The sequence below is a fragment of the Papio anubis genome, chromosome 1, assembly GCF_008728515.1.
Source record: "Papio anubis isolate 15944 chromosome 1, Panubis1.0, whole genome shotgun sequence".
Classification (NCBI taxonomy): domain Eukaryota; kingdom Metazoa; phylum Chordata; class Mammalia; order Primates; family Cercopithecidae; genus Papio; species Papio anubis.
Genome location: NC_044976.1, coordinates 216,456,240 through 216,473,364, shown reverse-complemented (window position 1 = coordinate 216,473,364; position 17,125 = coordinate 216,456,240). Strand labels below are relative to the sequence as shown.

Below are 17,125 nucleotides of genomic sequence, written 5' to 3'. Positions count from 1 at the left end.
GCTAATTTTTTACTTTTGTAGATATGAGGTCTTGCTGTGTCACCCAAGCTGGTCTCAAACTCTTGGGCTCAAGCAGTTCTCCCACCTCAGCCTCCCACAGTGCTGGGATTACCAGTATGAGCCATGGTGCCTGGCCTAATTTTCGTTTTAAAAATGATGGTATATCCATACAATACTAGGAAACCAGGAAAATAAAGCAGTCCTTTATATAATTGGAAAGGACCACAAAATAAAATTTTTGTAGAAAAAATAAAATTAACTCATAGGACTTTTATATTACTAGTATCTATGTGACAAGCAAAAAAGGAACAGAATAATTTTTAAAACATGCCTTGTATCTGCCTACCTCTCTGGAAAACTATCAGTTACTGTCAGATGGTTTCCCCAGGTGTTGGGGCCAGGCATCCAGGACAAGGCTGGGAAGGAGTGATTTTCTTTCTCTATTTTTTGAGGAAAAATAGAATGAGGGGGTGGGGGTAGGTGAAGAAGAGAAGGAGATAATGGGGAAAGTGAAGGAAAGGGTATTTGGAAGTCTCTGTACTGTTCTTGCAATCTTCCCTAACTTTAAAATTAATTCCAAAGAAAAAATTTAAAATAAAAATAAAGAGAATACCTCAAAAATTCTAAAACTGCATCAGGGTTTTGGAACAAGGACTCTTGCCTGTACATATGAAACACAGGCACAGGCATCTTGGTAAAAATTCTGACTCAGTAGGTCAGGGGTGGAGCCTCAGAGGCTGCATCTGAATGAGCCCTAAGTGGACCTGCTGCTAGGAATAGGTCAGTGCGGAAAAGCCTCTGTCTTCCCAGGCTGTGCCACAGAATCCAAAACAGGCCTCGGGAAGCCACTGGATTTCCTTACAAGGACTTGTGGGAGACAACCTGATGCTGGTTTCTTAAACCATGGTTGACAAAAAATACAAAAGAATCCAGCACTCTGACAAGACTTCCCAGAAGGGTGTGTGTGTGTGTGTGTGTGTGTGTGTACTTGTGGGAGACAACCTGATGCTGGTTTCTTAAACCATGGTTGACAAAAAATACTACAGAATCCAGCACTCTGACAAGACTTCCCAGAAGGGTGTGTGTGTGTGTGTGTGTGTGTGTGTGTGTGTCTGTGTGTGTGTGTGTCTGTGAACAGAGTATACATTAACAGATGGGCTGCTTTTTCCTTTCAGCCTTGGTTAGGTGTTTGAGAATCTACTTGCTATAGTGTGAATGTGTCCCTGAAATGTCTTGTGTTGGAAACTTGATCCCCCACGTGGCAGGATTGAAAGGTGTGGCTTTTAAGAGGTGATGAATGGGTTGTCATGGGAGTGGAACTGGTGGCTTTGTAAGCGGAGGAAGAGAGACCTGAGCAAGCGTGTCAGGACACTCAGCCCCTCGCCACGTGACGCCCTGCACCCACCTCGGAACACCACAGAGCCCCCACCAGCACGAAGGCTCTCACCAGATGGAGCCCCTCGACCTGAATCTTCTCAGCCTCCATAACTATGAGAAGTCAATCTATTTTCTTTATAAATTACAGTTTCAGGTATTCCGTTATAAGCGACAGAAAACTGACTAGACAGTCATGGCATCGCAGGAGCAAACCCAGGTCCAAGGGCCAGGTGGGTGGACAGACAGTCCTCCAGTCACCTACAGAATCCGACACGGCCACTTGGCAGGATACCCAGGGAGCTTTTAGAACCATGAGGACCAATGCTTACCTGTTGGGGAGGAGCATAAAAACAGGACAGTGATCTACAGCAGGGTCCTTTTATTTGTGATAGATTTATTTGTGAGGCACACAAATAAACTGGCAGAGAAAAGTCCAGAAGGGAGTTCATTGGACCATGCAGAAGCTTCTCACATGACTGGGAACGAGTGGTATCTTTTCACTTCCTACATTTTGTTAATTTTTCACAAGAAGGGATAGGGAAAATAGATAAACATGTCTATTTACGATTAAATCTTCAGAGGAGATTCTTCTAATGCCTCCCACTAGGCACAATGAAAACCCTGGCCATTGCGCATAAACGAGCACAGGAGACTCTGACAGGTGGAGAGAGGGTGGCAGAATGGTCAGGGACCTTGGAAGAACATGTGCTAAGTTCACTGGTTTTTCTTTCCACCACGTATTTCCCTGACTTGAAGCCAAAGGAGCCAGCCACCGATAAATACCCATGGGCACAGACCAAAAAAACACTCCAACAAAAGCCTGCTTTCTCAGTCACAGGACCCGGAAAGGGGCAGCCGAGCCAAACAGATAATAACTGCTCTACTCCACTTAATCCCATGTAAGAAAACTGTGGCCCCTTCTTACCAGCACCAGCAGAGAATGAGTGGGCAGCCTAGACTTCCACTCTCACCGGGTGCAATCAGGTTCCCTAACACCCTTGCTGGGGTGGTCTCACAGATGGCCAAACAGGAAGCTGGGACCTCCCCCATGGCTAGCTAAGAACAAGCCCCCTGCCCGCCCGTGGAGATCATGTAGGGAGCTGGAATTCCACTCCCACTCAGGCTTACGAGGAGCATCCCCACTTTGGTGCCCGGGAAGACCCAGGAGGAAACCTGACATTCGATCACCAGGTAATAACAAGTGGTGGCCCACCTGCCCTTCTCTTGCTGGAGCAATGTCAAAAACAACACAGCACAACCAAACAAAACCAGCTACACCGAAGTTAAGGTCCAGAGTCTCATCACACAAAAATATGCAGGCAGAAAATCACTCACTATACCAAGAACTGGAAAGATCTGAAACAGAATGAACAAAGATAACCACCAACAGATGCCAACCCTCAGGCAACAGATATGTTAGAATATCTGACAAAGAAGCCGTCATAAAATGCTTCAGTGAACAATTATAAGCACACTCCAAACAAACGAAGAAACAGACACAGAACGTCTCAGCAAAGAAACAGAAGATACAGAAAATAATTAACTAGAAATGTGAACAGTACACACCACAATGAGATAAGGAGCTCAGTGAATAGGCTCAGCTGAGGAGAGGACAGAAGAAAGACTCAGTCAACTTGAAGACGGAAAAATAAAGTTATTCAATCTGAACAACAGAGAGAATACAGGCTGAAAAAAAAAAATGAACAGAGTCTCAGGTACCTTTATAAATGACACAGTTTCTAACAAGAGATCTAAAACCTGTCTCCTTAGCACTCTGGAGAGGAGAAAGAGAGGGAATAAAAAAGTACTAGAAAAATCTAGCTCAAGACTTCCCAAACTTGGAAAGAGACATAAACCTAGAAATTTAAGTGGCTGAGCAAACTCGCTGGGGCACGGTGGCTCACGCCTGTAATCCCAGCACATTGGGAGGTCGAGGCAGGCGGATCACCTGAGGTCAGAAGTTCGAAACCATCCTGGCGAACACGGTGAAACCCCGTCTCTACTAAAAATACAAAAAATTAGAGCCAGGCATGGTGGCACACGCCTGTAGTCCCAGCTACTTGGGAGGCTGAGGCAGGAGAATCACTTGAACCAGGGAGGCAGAAGTTGCAGTGAGCCGAGATTGTACCACTGCACTCCAGCCTGGGCGACAGAGCAAGACTCTGTCTCAAAAAAAAAAAAAAAAAAGTATTAAAAAAAAAAAAGCTGAGCAAACTCTAAACAGGTTAATCTAAAGAAATCCATAACAAGACCCAGCATAATTTAACTTCTGAAAACTGAAGGCAAAAAAAGGAAAAAAATCTTAGTCAGAGTAAAATAATACCTTCCTTTTAGGGAAAAAATTTTTGAATGACAGCAGATTTCTCATCAAAAGCCATGGAGGCCAGAAGGAAATAACACAGTATTTTTCAAGCGCTGAAAGAAAACTGTCAACTGTGAATCTTTCATCTGGTGAAAACATCAATTAAAACACAGTAAATGGCAGAGTAGATTAGAAAACATTATCCAAATATATACTGTCTAGGCCGGGTGCAGTGGCTCACACCTGTAATCCCAACACTTTGGGAGGACGAAGCAGGTGGATCACCTGAGGTCAGAAGTTCAAGACCAGCCTGGCCAACATGGTGAAACCCCGTCTGTACTAAAAACACAAAAATTAGCCGGGCCTGGTGGTAGTAGTCTCAGTTACTCGGGAGGCTGAGGCAAGAGAATTGCTTGAACCAAGGAGGTGGGGGTTGCAGTGAGCTGAGATTGCGCCACTGTACTCTAGTCTGGATGACATGAGACTCCGCCTCAAACAAAATAAAACAAAACAACAAATATATACTATTTAAAAGTAACTCACTTCAAATATAATAATGTAAGCAGGTTGACTGTAAAAGGATGGAATAAATATATTATGCAATTAGTAATCAAAAGAAAGAAGAGAAGCTATATTAATATCAGATAAGAGCAGTTTCTTACAAAACTAAACACGTACTTACCAACGATTGCATACCCAGGCATTTATCCCAGAGAAATGAAGACTGATGTGCACATAAAAACCTGCGCACAAATATTTAGAGCAGCTTTGTACAATAATGACCTCAAAACAACCTGGATGTTCCTCAACCAGTGAATGGTTAAATGAACTGCTGGACCTCCATGCCACGGAATACTACTCAGCAATGAAAAGCAATGGACTAGTAACACACGCAACAACCTGAATAAAGCGCCACAGAATTGTGTTGAATGAAAACAGCCAATCCCCAAAGGTTACATACCGTACTAATCCATTTATATAACATTCTTCAAATGAAACGACATTATAGAGCTGAAAAACAGATCAGTGGTTGCCAGAGGTTGAAGAGAGGGTGAGGGTAGGAAAGAAATGAGTGTGGACATTAGGTAACAGGAGATATCCTTCTGGTGAAGCACCTGTTCTGTATCTTGAACGTATCAATGTCAATACCATGGCTGTGACATTGTACTATATTTATAGAATATAGATTTTTACTCTATATTTTACCATTGAGCGTTTAAAAAGTTCACAGGATCTCTCTGTGTTATTTCTTACAATGGCATGTGAATCTATAATTATGTAAAAATAAGAAGGTTAATTTAAAAAGAAAAACAAAACTTCATGTGTACCATGTTCGTAGCAGCATTATTCACAACAGCCAAAATGTGGAAGCAATGCAAATGTCCATCGACAGATGAATGGATCAACAATGTGATATATACACACATGGGAGTATTATTCAGCCTTAAAAAGGAAGGGAATTCATGGTCGGGTGCGGTGGCTCACGCCTGTAATCCCAGCACTTTGGGAGGCCGAGGTGGGTGGATCACGAGGTCAAGAGTTCGAGACCAGCCTGACTAACATGGTGAAACCCTGTCTCTACTAAGAATACAAAAATTAGCCAAGCATGGTGGTGGGTACCTGTAATCCCAGCTACTCGGGAAGCTGAGGAAGGAGAATTGCTTGAACCCGGAATGCGGAAATTGCAGTGAGCCAAGATCGAGCCACTTGCACTCCAGCCTGGGTGACAGAGCAAGACTCTGTCTCAGGAAAAAAAAAAAAAAAACGAAGGGAATTCCGACACACATTACGACATTGATGAACCTTGAGGACAGTATGCTGAGTGAAATAAACCAGTCACGAAAAGGCAAATAGTGTACAATTCCACTTATATCAGGTATTTATAGTGAAATTAGTAGGGACTGAAAGTAGAATGGAGGTTGCCAGGAACTAAGGAAAGGGTAAATGGGGAGTTATTATTTAACATATAGGGAATTTCGGTTTGGGAAGATGAAAAAGTTCTACAGATTGGGTGTACAACAATGTAAATGTACTTAACACCACTGAACTGCATGCTGAAAAACAGTTAAGATGGAAAATTTTATGCTATGTGTATATTACCACAATTAAAAATAGAAATTAAAAAAACACTTATAAACAAGATCATCACGATGGCAACCTTTAGTGCACTGGGAAGAAACTATCAGAGTAACAAAACAACACTGACTTATCGAAATCTCTGTACTGTGCTCGCTACGGCATTTACCAGGGACTGCAAGAATTGAAAGATGAAGACCAACCTCAATAGGTACCGAATGAACAGCATCCCCTTGTGCGTTATACTGGTTAAAGACGCAACTTTTAATAAGAAATACTGGTTTTACCTCCTTCATGTTTGGGAATGGTCACAGTACGTAGCAAATGCTGACATGTATGTGTTGAGCATCAGGGTAAACGGGCGTGTGTCACAGCTTTGGTGGGGCAAAAGCTAGTTATGGAGATGCCCCCAACTGGGTAACCTGGCTCACTCCTTCCCATCCCTAGCCCTCCCTTCTCCAAGTTTGAAGCCATGTCGGCTGCGCACAGTGGCTCATGCCGGTAATCCCAACACTTTGGGAGGCTGAGGCAGGAGGATCACTTGAGGTCAGGAGTTCGAGACCAGCCTGGGCAACATAGTGAGACCCTGTCTCTACAAGAAAATACAAAACTTAGCTGGGTGTAGTGGCATGCATCTGTAGTCCCAGCTGCTCAGGAGACCGAGGTGGGAGGATGGCTTGAGCTCAGGAGTTTGAGGTTGCGGTGAGCTGCAACTGTGCCACAGCATTGAAACCTGAGTGACAAGGCAAGACCCTGTCTCTAAAAATAAAAATATAATAAAGTCATGGCAAATGAACTGTGCAGAAAGCAAACTGCTCAGTTTCTGACATTCTGCTGAGATATGATAATAGTGTGTCTACTGTTTTTCAGTTTTCTGTTGGGTAAGGAGCAACTAAACAAAAACAGGAGCCACACCTCCTGTTCCCACGGGAGGGGATGATGCTGTCATAACTCAATCTCATGCCAGCCAGTGGAAAGTATTAGGAGGGAAAGTGAAGGAGATACGGCCAGAAAACATGGTCAAAGGCAGCAGCTGGGCTAGAGAGAGGTGAGTAAGATCACCTGCTGGACCAGCCCCCAGCCCTGACTCTGACTCCTCAGAGCGCCCGAGTAAGCAAGTCTTATACAAAAACACGAACGAGAACATTCGAGGAAATTCTGGAATGACTCACCATATAGATCTGTGACAGGACTCAAATTATCTGTGCTTTCTTCCCTCCACTTCCTAACATTTCTAAAATATAACCATTGCTGCGATGATTATTAAATTGAAAAATTCTCTGTAAAATGAAAGAGCAGAGAGAGCTCCTTTTTCACAAGAGGGGAACTTAGACACGCTGAGAGGCCCATCAGTGGGGACTCATGGGCCTTTGTTTCCTGCTATCGTCTGCACAAAGCTTCCTGAAGGTGGCCTGATGACAGTCAACCCAGTGAGCGGCGGCTGGGACCATAGGGCAGGAGGAGAAATGGGGCGTCTCTTAAGCTCACGCTCTGCCTATTTTAGCTTTTCTGGGCCTGGACTGAACATCCTGTGTGGCAGTCAGAAAGCTGGCTGGGGCCCTAGGAAAGCTGCCCTGTAGCCTACAGAGGCAAATGCGGGATTATCAAGGACTCCTGTAGAAACCACTCACCGGGGGTAGCTGGAGGGTGGTCACCTGCTGTGTGTCCCGCACATTCTCTTCCTGAAGAAGGAAAGCATCTTGCAGAACTGAAAGAGATCAGAAAATGGTGTCCCAAAGGGGACCAGGGCCAGGCCTGGTGCTGATACCTTCTGAGCTTCCCATGGCTCTTCACTTCCATTTTGGTAGCAAGAGAGGCACCAACAGGGAGCTGTTTCACGGTGCTTTTCATAAAACCCCAGTCTCTGTTCCTACCTGTAAAATGAGGATTACAAAATGCTGCACATGAAAAGCACTCTGTAAACCACAAAGATTGCTGCGACTTTGTTTCCAGATATAACAAGGGGGGCTATAACAGAGAGTGCCTTGGTTCATGATGACACGGCCAATTAAATGAACTCTTTCACCTCGGGTAGGTCCCTGGACCTCAGCATTGTTACCCAAACTATGGGAAAATAAAGGTTAAAACTCCATGGAGTTCAGCCATGTGTGGTGGTACAAGCCTGTAATCTCAGCTATTCCTATTCTGGGGACTAAGGTGGGAGAATCACTTGAGCCCACGAGTTCCAGACCAGTATGGACAACACAGAGAGTATTTGTCTCTTAAAAAGAAAAAGAGAAAAAAAAAATAGAAGAAGAAAAAGAAAAAGCCGTAGAGTTGAGGAATCTATAAGAAGTTAGGGTCTGGATGTGGTGACTCATGCCTCTAATCCTAGCTCTTTGGGAAGCCAAAGTGGGAGGACTGCTTAAGCTCGGGAGTTCAAGACCAGTCTGGGCAACACAGTAAGACCTCATCTCTACTAAAAATAAAAAAACTGGTAAGCTGAAACAGAAGGATTGCTTGAGCCTGAGAGATCGAGGCTGCAGTGAGCCACAGCTACACCACTGCATTCCAGCCTGGGCGACAGAACATGGCTCTATCTCAAATGAAAAAAAAAAAGTAAGGGCTATTGGCGATCAGAATTACTGTGGAACTCCATAACAAAGAAGGAAAATCCTGTCATTTGTGATGACATGGATGAACTTGAAAGACATGCTATGAGCAATAAGCCAGACACAAAAAGAGAAATACTCCATGTTCTCACTTAAATGTGGACTCTAAAAAAGTTGAACTCATAGAAGCAGAGAGTAGAATGCTGGTTACCAGAGGCTAGGGAATGGGGAGACACTGGTCAAAGGGTACAAAATTTCAGTGACATGAGAGGAGTAAGCTCAGGAGTCCTATTGCATAACATGGTGACTATAGGCAGTAACAACGTACTGGGTGCTTGAAAATTGCGAAGAGGAGCCGGGCGCGGTGGCTCAAGCCTGTAATCCCAGCACTTTGGGAGGCCGAGACGGGCGGATCACGAGGTCAGGAGATCGAGACCATCCTGGCTAACACAGTGAAACCCTGTCTCTACTAAAAATACAAAAACTTAGCCGGGCGAGGTGGCAGGCGCCTGTAGTCCCAGCTACTCGGGAGGCTGAGGCAGGAGAATGGCGTGAACCCGGGAGGCGGAGCTTGCAGTGAGCTGAGATCCGGCCACTGCACTCCAGCCTGGGTGACAGAGCCAGACTCCGTCTCAAAAAAAAAAAAAGAAAATTGCGAAGAGGGTAGATCTGAAGTATTTTCACCACACGCAGAAAAAGGACAGGTGTATGAGGTAATGCATTATATTAATTAGCTTGACTTTTTTTTAAGAGACTGGTCTCACTATGTTGCCCAGGCTGGAACAGAACTCCTGAGCTCAAGGGATCCTCCCACCTCAGCCTCCTGAGTAGCTGGGACTACAGGTGTGCCACCATGCCCAGCTAATCAGCTTGATTTAATCACTCACAGTGTGTATAGATATCAAAACCTCACACTGTTCACCGTAAATACATACAATTTTTTGTCAATTTGAAAACAGAAATTAAACAAAGAAGAAAAACTGTTACCACCGTAGGCACTCCTGAAAGAGCATTTGACACAGTGCCCTAAAGACCCTCATACAAAATGTAAAGTGTGGCTTTGGGACCATCTCACCAGCCTTATTTTGGGCTATCAGGGACTCTGCCACTCTTGTCTCCTGAAATTGGAAACTACCCCTTGTTGAGGCTTCTGCCATGAGCTACATTCCCTGCCAGCAGGGCAGCCATGTAAAAATGAGCTCTGTGTTTCCAACGGTACTCTTTTCTCAGATTAAGACTTGGGAGAGCTGTGCTACAGTCTATTGGTTAACCCCAGGTCATATGTTAAGTCACTATCAAAGCAAACCCCAGAGGTCAGTGTCCCTGGCCTTTCAGAGCTGGGACACAAAGCCTACAGGAAACAGCAGCTGCAAGAGTGGCTATGTGGAACAAAGGATGGGGTCAGGAGCCCACACAGATGGCAGTGCCATTCTAGGGGTCTCAGTGGAAGGCAGCCTTTTCACTGTGTCTGAAGGGAAGCTCAGGCTGGATGGGTGTAGATTTGAGGAGGTGGTATTTTTGTGTGTGTATGTTCTATTTTAAGTTTCTATCTTCATCTTTATTTAACTTACTTTTACCTCCCAGTTTTATTAAGGTATAATTGACAAAAATTGTATGTATGAAAACTGTACAATGTGATAACTATACATTGTGAAATGATTAAGCTAATTAACAAATCTACACCTCATACATTTTTGTGATGAGAACATTTCTGTTTTTTTTTTGTTTTTTTTTGTTTTTTTTTGAGACGGAGTCTTGCTCTGTCACCCAGGCTGGGGTGCAGTGGCCGGATCTCAGCTCATTGCAAGCTCCACCTCCCGGGTTTACGCCATTCTCCTGCCTCAGCCTCCCGAGTAGCTGGGACTACAGGCGCCCGCCACCTCGCCCGGCTAGTTTTTTGTATTTTTTAGTAGAGATGGGGTTTCACCGTGTTAGCCAGGATGGTCTCGATCTCCTGACCTCGTGATCCACCCGTCTCGGCCTCCCAAAGTGCTGGGATTACAGGCTTGAGCCACCGCGCCCAGCCGAACATTTCTTACTTTCTTAGCAATTTTCAAGTATAAGATGCATTATTTTTAATCAATATCACCATGCTGTACCATAGATCTCCAGAATTTATTCATCTTATCTAATGGAAACTTCGACTCTTTGACCAACATCTCCCAGAGGGGATGTTTTATTTTTTAGAGGTGGGTTCTCACTATGTTGCTCAGGCTGGTCTCCAACTCCTGGCCTCAAGCGATGCCTCTGCTTCAGCCCCGAGTAGCTGGAACTATAGGCGTGAGCCACTGTGCCTGGCTAGCAGGTGGTATTTTAGTTCTGTTTCCTCACACCTGCCACCTTCTGGGATACGTAGCTATCCCAGATATATATATGAATATGTAGCCCCACCCTACCTTTGGCCCCGATAAATGAATACATGGACCCTTTCGAGAATCACTTTGGAGAGCTGCAGACCCTACACAGAACCTAGGTTGTGGGGAAGATCTTCAAGATGAGGAACTATACAGCTATGACGGGTAGTGCATTCCAATGATAAATTGTCCTAATAGTTAAGGTTTTCCTGACTGCTAACTCTTGTCACACCTACTTTGCCTATTGATTATTGCTCATGGAAATGGGAGAGCTGGCCCTGTTTTCCTAAACCCCATCTGTGGTTGCTGGCTTATCTCAGAACTTTATCAAGCAGCAACTGCACAGGCTGCTGTAGTTCCTGAAACTCTTCCCCTCCTCCTGCGTGCCTTCCCAGACCCCACTACAAGGCCTCTCACAGCCCCCCACTTCCTGCATAACCCAAGCTACTTGCACGTGCATTATGTGGGTGACTGGCTGCTTCCCTTATGCCTGTTGTTACGGGCTAAGTTATGCTCCTCTCAAATTCCTATGTTGAAGCCCTAATCCTTAGGTACCCCAGAAGGCAACTGTATTTGGAGACAGGGTCTTTAAAGAGGTCATTAAGATAAAATCAGGTCATACGGGTGGGCCCTAATCCAATAGGACTGGTGTACTTACAAGAAGAGGAGATAAAGCACAGACACACACAAAGGAAAGACCATGTAAGAGACCCAGAGAGAGAAGGTGTCTGTTACACTCGCTCTGCAAACTTCTCTTAGTGTAAGCATCTTCCTCTTCCTCTCCCTGAAAGAAAACTGCCCGTCACCAAGAGTCCTGGCACAAAGCTTGTTGTCAGCTTTCAGGGCCAGATATTCATAGGTTTTTACGGGTCCCAAGGAGAGCCAGTGGCATAAGAGACTTCCCCTCCCAGCTCCTTCTTTTTGTTTTGTTTTGTTTTTGTTTTGAGACGGAGTTTCACTGTTTTTACCCAGGCTGGAATGCAATGGCGTAATCTCAGCTCACTGCAATCTCCGCCTCCTAGGTTCAAGTGATTCTCCTGCCTCAGTCTCCCGAAAAGCTGGAATTACAGGCACCCACCACCACACACAGCTAATTTTGTATTTTTAGTAGAGATGGGGTTTCACCATCTTGGCCAGGCTGGTCTCAAACTCCTGACCTCAGGTGATCTGCCCGCCTCAGCCTCCCAAAGTGTTGGGATTACAGGCGTGAGCCACTGCGCTCAGCCCCTAGCTCCTTCTAAATGCCTATCTGCAAACTTCTCTTAGTGTTAACATTAGGCACGTCTAGAGCCAAGGAGAGAGGCTTCAGAAGAACCCAAGGCTGCTGATACTTTGACTTCAGACTTCCAGCCTCCTGAACTGTGAGAGAATATATTTCTGTTACATAAGCCATCCACTCTGTGGTACTTTGTTATGGCAGCAAACAACACACCAGCCTCCTGAACTGTGAGAGAATACATTTCTGTTACATAAGCCACCCACTCTGGTACTTTGTTATGGCAGCAAACGACACACCGATCTTGACTTACGAGCAAGAAAAGGCTGAAGAGTTTGTATGATTTGTACAGAAGTCACTATAGTTTTTCCACACAGAGAAATTTAATAGGCATTTTGGTTTTATTACTGAAAAGCTTACCATAAGGCCAACACAACTTCTGTAAATCATAAGAACGCCCCCTGGCCCCCCAGACACTTTCTTTCCATTGTACCTATACAGCACTGGGGCAAGTCCACCCAGAGTCCTAAGAAAGCCCCCCTGGCCCCCTAGACACTCTCTTTCCACTGTACCTACAGAGCACTGTGGAAAGTCCACCCAGAGGAACCCATGTGCCAGACTTCCTTCAACCCAAGAGTACTGGTTTCCCATGATATGTACTTAAAAGTTTTGGGCGGCCGGGCGCGGTGGCTCACGTCTGTAATCCCAGCACTTTGGGAGGCCGAGGCAGGCAGATCACCTGAGGTCAGGAGTTCGAGACCAGCCTGGCCAACATGGCGAAATCCCATCTCTACTAAAAATATAAAAATCAGCCAGGCGTGGTGGCAAGTGCCTATAACCCAGCTAACTGGGAGGCTAAGGCGAGAGAACTGCTTGAACCTGGAAGGTGGTGGTTGCAGTGAGCTGAGATTGCGCCACTGCACTCCAGCCTGGGTGACAGAGCGAGACTCCGTCTCAAAAAAAAAAAAAAAAAAAAAGTTTTGGGCATCTCAGGCTTTGTGCTCAGCCTTTTATAGGTTGTATCTCATTTAATCGTCCAAAAACCCCAAAAAAGGTAATTACTATCTCTGTTGGACAGAGGAAGAAACTGAGGCTTTCGGAGTTTAGAAGCATGCCTCATGTCATACCCAGAAGATTCAAATCTAAGTTTATCTGACGACAAAACTACTTTTCTGTAGCAACCATGTACTTCATACACATACTCAAACCATGTCTAGCTGATGTTCTGGTCCCACACACTAGATACCATCCTCTGTTCTCCAAAGTATTTTTATATCTCTTTGTAGAATCACAATGCTCCTGTAAATAGGAATTGTTTAGCCAAAGAAACAGAGGTTCCAAGAGACAAGAGATGGCCATGCTCCATTCATGCAGCAGGCCCTAGCTGTCATCAAACTGACAAATCCTGCAAAGATGCACCCTCAAAGAGATGAGAGGGCACCACCTCAGTGACACCCACTTACAGAAGAGTTAGCTCTGAGAGGATCTAGAACCATGAAGAGAACAAACATCCTGATGAGATTCTCGTTTAATTGCTCCAGGAAGGGACTCAGACCCTGATAACAGCTCACAGCCCCTCAGGGGACAGGAGAAAAGTGCTGATGCAAAAGCCATCAGCTTAAAAACCACCCCAGTGTACAGTGTGCGGTGTGCGCTCCCCCAGATCACCCCTGCTACTCCCCGGGCTGCATACCTGGATCCCCGCTGAGCTGGCTTGGTGCTCTGCTTGGGAGCCCCAGGCACTGTGCCAGGGCTATGGGCTGGGCATCCTGGCTCTTTGCAAGGTCGCTGTGGGGCTCTACCGGCAGCTGCTCCTGCTCCTGGTCCAGAGGGCTGTCCCCATCATCAATCACCACAGGGTCTTCACAGTGCTTGAGCTGCAATCCCAGAGAGAGCTTTTCAGAGCTAGGCGAAGAGGTCCCATCTCTCCCTGGGCCTGGTGACCATCCACTCCACAGCTGCCCACCAAAGGCTCCACTTAGGCCTTGGACTGGGCCGTAAAGGGGCATGACACCATCATGCCCAAATTAGAGGCTTCAGGGAGTAAAACTGGCTTTCTTAGGAAACTCTAGTCTGGTCCTAACCAAAATACACGGCTCTCAGTGGAATTCCTCATTCCCCGGCCAGTGCATGCATGGCCTAGTGAAAGTGTCTAAGCACCAGATCTCTACCCGTCCCAGCTCCACCCCTTCTACTCACCCACTGCCAGGGTCTCCCGGGCTCCCGTTCCAGTGCCTCCACCGCAGCCACAGCCTGCTCTCCGCTCTCAGGCTCCTGCGCCCGCACCCAGCTCTGGATCTCCCGGGGCAGGATGGCCAGGAACTGCTCTAGCACCAGCAGCTCCAGAATCTGCTCCTTGGTGTGCCTCTCAGGCCGCAGCCAGCCCCGGCACAGGTCCCAGAGGCGTTGCAGGGCCTCCCGGGGGCCCGCCGCCTCCTGGTAGCGGAAACGGCGGAAGAGGCGCCGAGAGGACTCGGGACTGGGAAGCTCCCCTTGGGGGCTAGGGTTCTCTCCAGGTGGGCTCCTCATTTTCCTGGGCTCCTCACTTTCCTTCGGAGCCAAGACTCGGGGGCACAGGGCTGTGGGCATGATGGGATTTGATGGGGGTCAGCAGCAGAAGACGACCCTATTTCCAAACAGAAATCACTGGCTTCAGTGTTCTGGTCTCCTGTGGTCATTTCTGGGGGACAGTGACAAGGAAACTGTCAATGCCCTCAGAGACCAGCCCTTTGGAGAAGCCCTGGGAAAGGTAGGGAGTGTCGGTGTGGCTGGTCTTTACACACAAAATGAAACAGACAGAAAGATACCTGCCCCCCATCAGTACCATTACGTGTGGATTCCCGTAAGCGGGTGACTGGATGAACAAGGCAGGAAATCTGGGAGAAAGTGGTGGCATTTCAACGTGACACTGGTGTTTTGAGCATCCCAGGAAACCAACAGCGCCACATGCAGATGTAATCAAGACTCTCTGGTACCTTAAGTGGCTGGGTCCTCCTGGAGAGACCCGAGATGGGCAGGCCAAGCAGGCCACTATATTGAAGCTCTGGAGCCGAAGTCACTGTTCTTGTTCTCAAGACCTTTACAAATAGAGCTGGAAAGACAAAGACAGACATGCATCGGATGAGCCTTCAAGCACATCCAGGAATGGAAAATCCATCCTGCTGGTGGCAGAGGGCTGATGGTGCTCAGTGCTGGAGGGACAACCCAGCCAGAATCAGCTTTGCCCAACAGAGTCTGCAACGGGAGGCAGGGGAAAACACCCAGACACAGGGAACATCACATGAGACAGCCACATGCAGTCCACGAGGGACAAATAACACTGCATTTAGAAATATCAGTGGTTTCCTATGAACCTTCTGCCAACTCTTGCCTGACGTTCAACCTCGCCTCCACCCTCTTGTCTATCCTTGACCTCTTCAAACCACATTCAAGGCAACGGCACACCCGCGAACGCCGTTCCTCGGCCAGGACAGAAGAGTGGGTTCCTCACGGCACAGCTCAGCCCTTAAAGAACCCCTGGACACTGCAGCTGCCACACTCTCAAGGTGGGCCTCAGGGGTCCCTACACCTCCCCGCTGGTGTGCAGACAACTAGCCGACACATACAGGGTGGCAAAAGAGACCAGCAACCAGTATACCTGGCTGGTGTTCATGACTCCCACTCTAGAACACTGACCCGTGAAAGGGCACATGGGGACACTCACAGTGCCCTTCTCTGCCATCAGGCCTCTGTGATCCTTAGGACCGGCAGTGCCTGCCACTCCTCCATCTGCAGGAGGTTGTCCAGCGTGGCCGCGCCTTAACCTCCAACAGCTCACAAGGGGGACTCGGGCCTCACTCCCATTTCACAGGAAGACAAGTGATGCCAGAAAAGCTACGAAACAACTCAGTGGTTCCAGAAACACCCACTGCTCTGAATCTCCTTGCTTTCCAAAGTAACAACACATACAGAAACGCATATGGGGGCCGTGGAGGCGTCGGGCTGGACGCATTACAGGGCTCCCCACCATCGGATTCCCTTCCAGGGCGGCTCCGGCATCTGGAGCCCGGGGTGGGCCCCGCCCGCCCTGCTCGGCGGCCCCCTGCGGCGCCCATCACACACCTGCAGCGCCCAGGACTACTCAGGTCCGCCCCCCCGAGCACCGGCGCCCACCCGGGCTGCCACTCGGATCGTCTCCAACCAGACGGCCGCGTCCGTCTTTGTCACGGCGGCACCTGGCGCGTCGGAGGCTCGGAGGAGACGCCTGATGAATGAACTAACGTGAGTGAGGCGGAGGAGGGCCCCGCAGGGGCGGAGCGAGCTCCCAGCCGTTCGCGGAGGAGGGACCGAGCCGGATCGGCAGAAGGGGAAGGAGAAGGTCGCTGCGGGCCAGGGAAAGGGGAGCGCGCCCTCCGCGCCCTCGGTCTCCCTCACACGCGCGTCTCCCGTCTCGCCGGCTCCGGGGCTCCTCACCTCACAGCCCGGAGCTCCCTCCCGGCGTGCGGCCGAAAGCCCTCCTGTGGCGGCGGAAGTCCAGGGCAGCCGTCCTCATCCTCCCGGCCCGCCCGGCCGGGCGTACTCGCTGAGGCGGCGTCTCCGCAGGCGCCCGGCTCCTTTCCCGGCCCGTCCAGACCGCGTCTCCCGATCATCCGGAACGCCACGGCTCGGCTCGGGGGCAAATGGAGGCGCCTGAAAAACAATGGTGTTGCTTTCTCCCCCGCCCGCACCTTCCTGAGCGCTGGGCTCTGGGCCGGGAGGCGGCGCCGCGGAGGCCGGGCGCGGGCCGAGGAGGGCGGGGCGGGGCCGGCCGCGGGAGCCGGGGTGCACTCACCGCCGCGGCTCGTCCCTGTTGGCGGGCGGCGCAGGCCTGGCCGCTGCCGGAGCCCGCCGGACGCCGAGGAAAGGAAAGGCCGGAGCCCTCCGGCTCCCTCCCCTGGGACACTTCCTGCTCCGCTCTAGGACCGGGGAGGTCTTCGCATCTCAGTGGTTCGCTCCCCCGCCCCCCGGCCGAGGTGTGCGCTGGGGGTGACATCCGACACCCCCGGCCCGCCCAGCTCCGCGCGCGCCTGGGCCTGGCCGCCGGGCCGGGGGCTTTGTGGGTCAGCCACGTCGCCGCGCCCGGTCCTCCCCGCGGGCCCGCCGGTCCGGAAAGTCAGCCCTGGGCTCTTTTCTCCGCTGTTCTCCTTCTCCGGCGCCCCCAGGACACGCGGGCCGGTGGACGCCCGGAACGGCAGACCGGGAGGCGCGGCTGGGATGGAAGCTGGAATTG

The 17,125-nt window shown here is 48.8% G+C and overlaps 1 protein-coding gene across 3 annotated transcripts in view; it reads right to left on the bottom strand.

Annotated features, from left to right (window-relative positions):
* The window catches only part of ZNF496 (zinc finger protein 496), a 31,207-nt gene extending 14,411 nt beyond the window's left edge, over positions 1 to 16,796 (bottom strand). The window contains exons 1-6 of one of the 3 annotated variants that reach the window (XM_003893656.5): positions 16,688 to 16,796; positions 16,330 to 16,545; positions 14,853 to 14,968; positions 14,077 to 14,503; positions 13,571 to 13,754; positions 7,387 to 7,463 (exon numbers count right to left, since the gene is read on the bottom strand). In XM_003893656.5, the coding sequence (XP_003893705.1) occupies positions 7,387 to 7,463; positions 13,571 to 13,754; positions 14,077 to 14,466 (651 nt within the window). In that variant the 5' untranslated portion in view covers positions 14,467 to 14,503; positions 14,853 to 14,968; positions 16,330 to 16,545; positions 16,688 to 16,796. Of the gene's footprint in view, positions 1 to 7,386; positions 7,464 to 13,570; positions 13,755 to 14,076; positions 14,969 to 16,329; positions 16,546 to 16,687 lie in introns of all 3 variants that reach the window. The other 2 variants (XM_017953111.3, XM_031660231.1) reach the window with 2 other exon arrangements.
* Between the last annotated feature and the right edge of the window lie 329 nt (positions 16,797 to 17,125).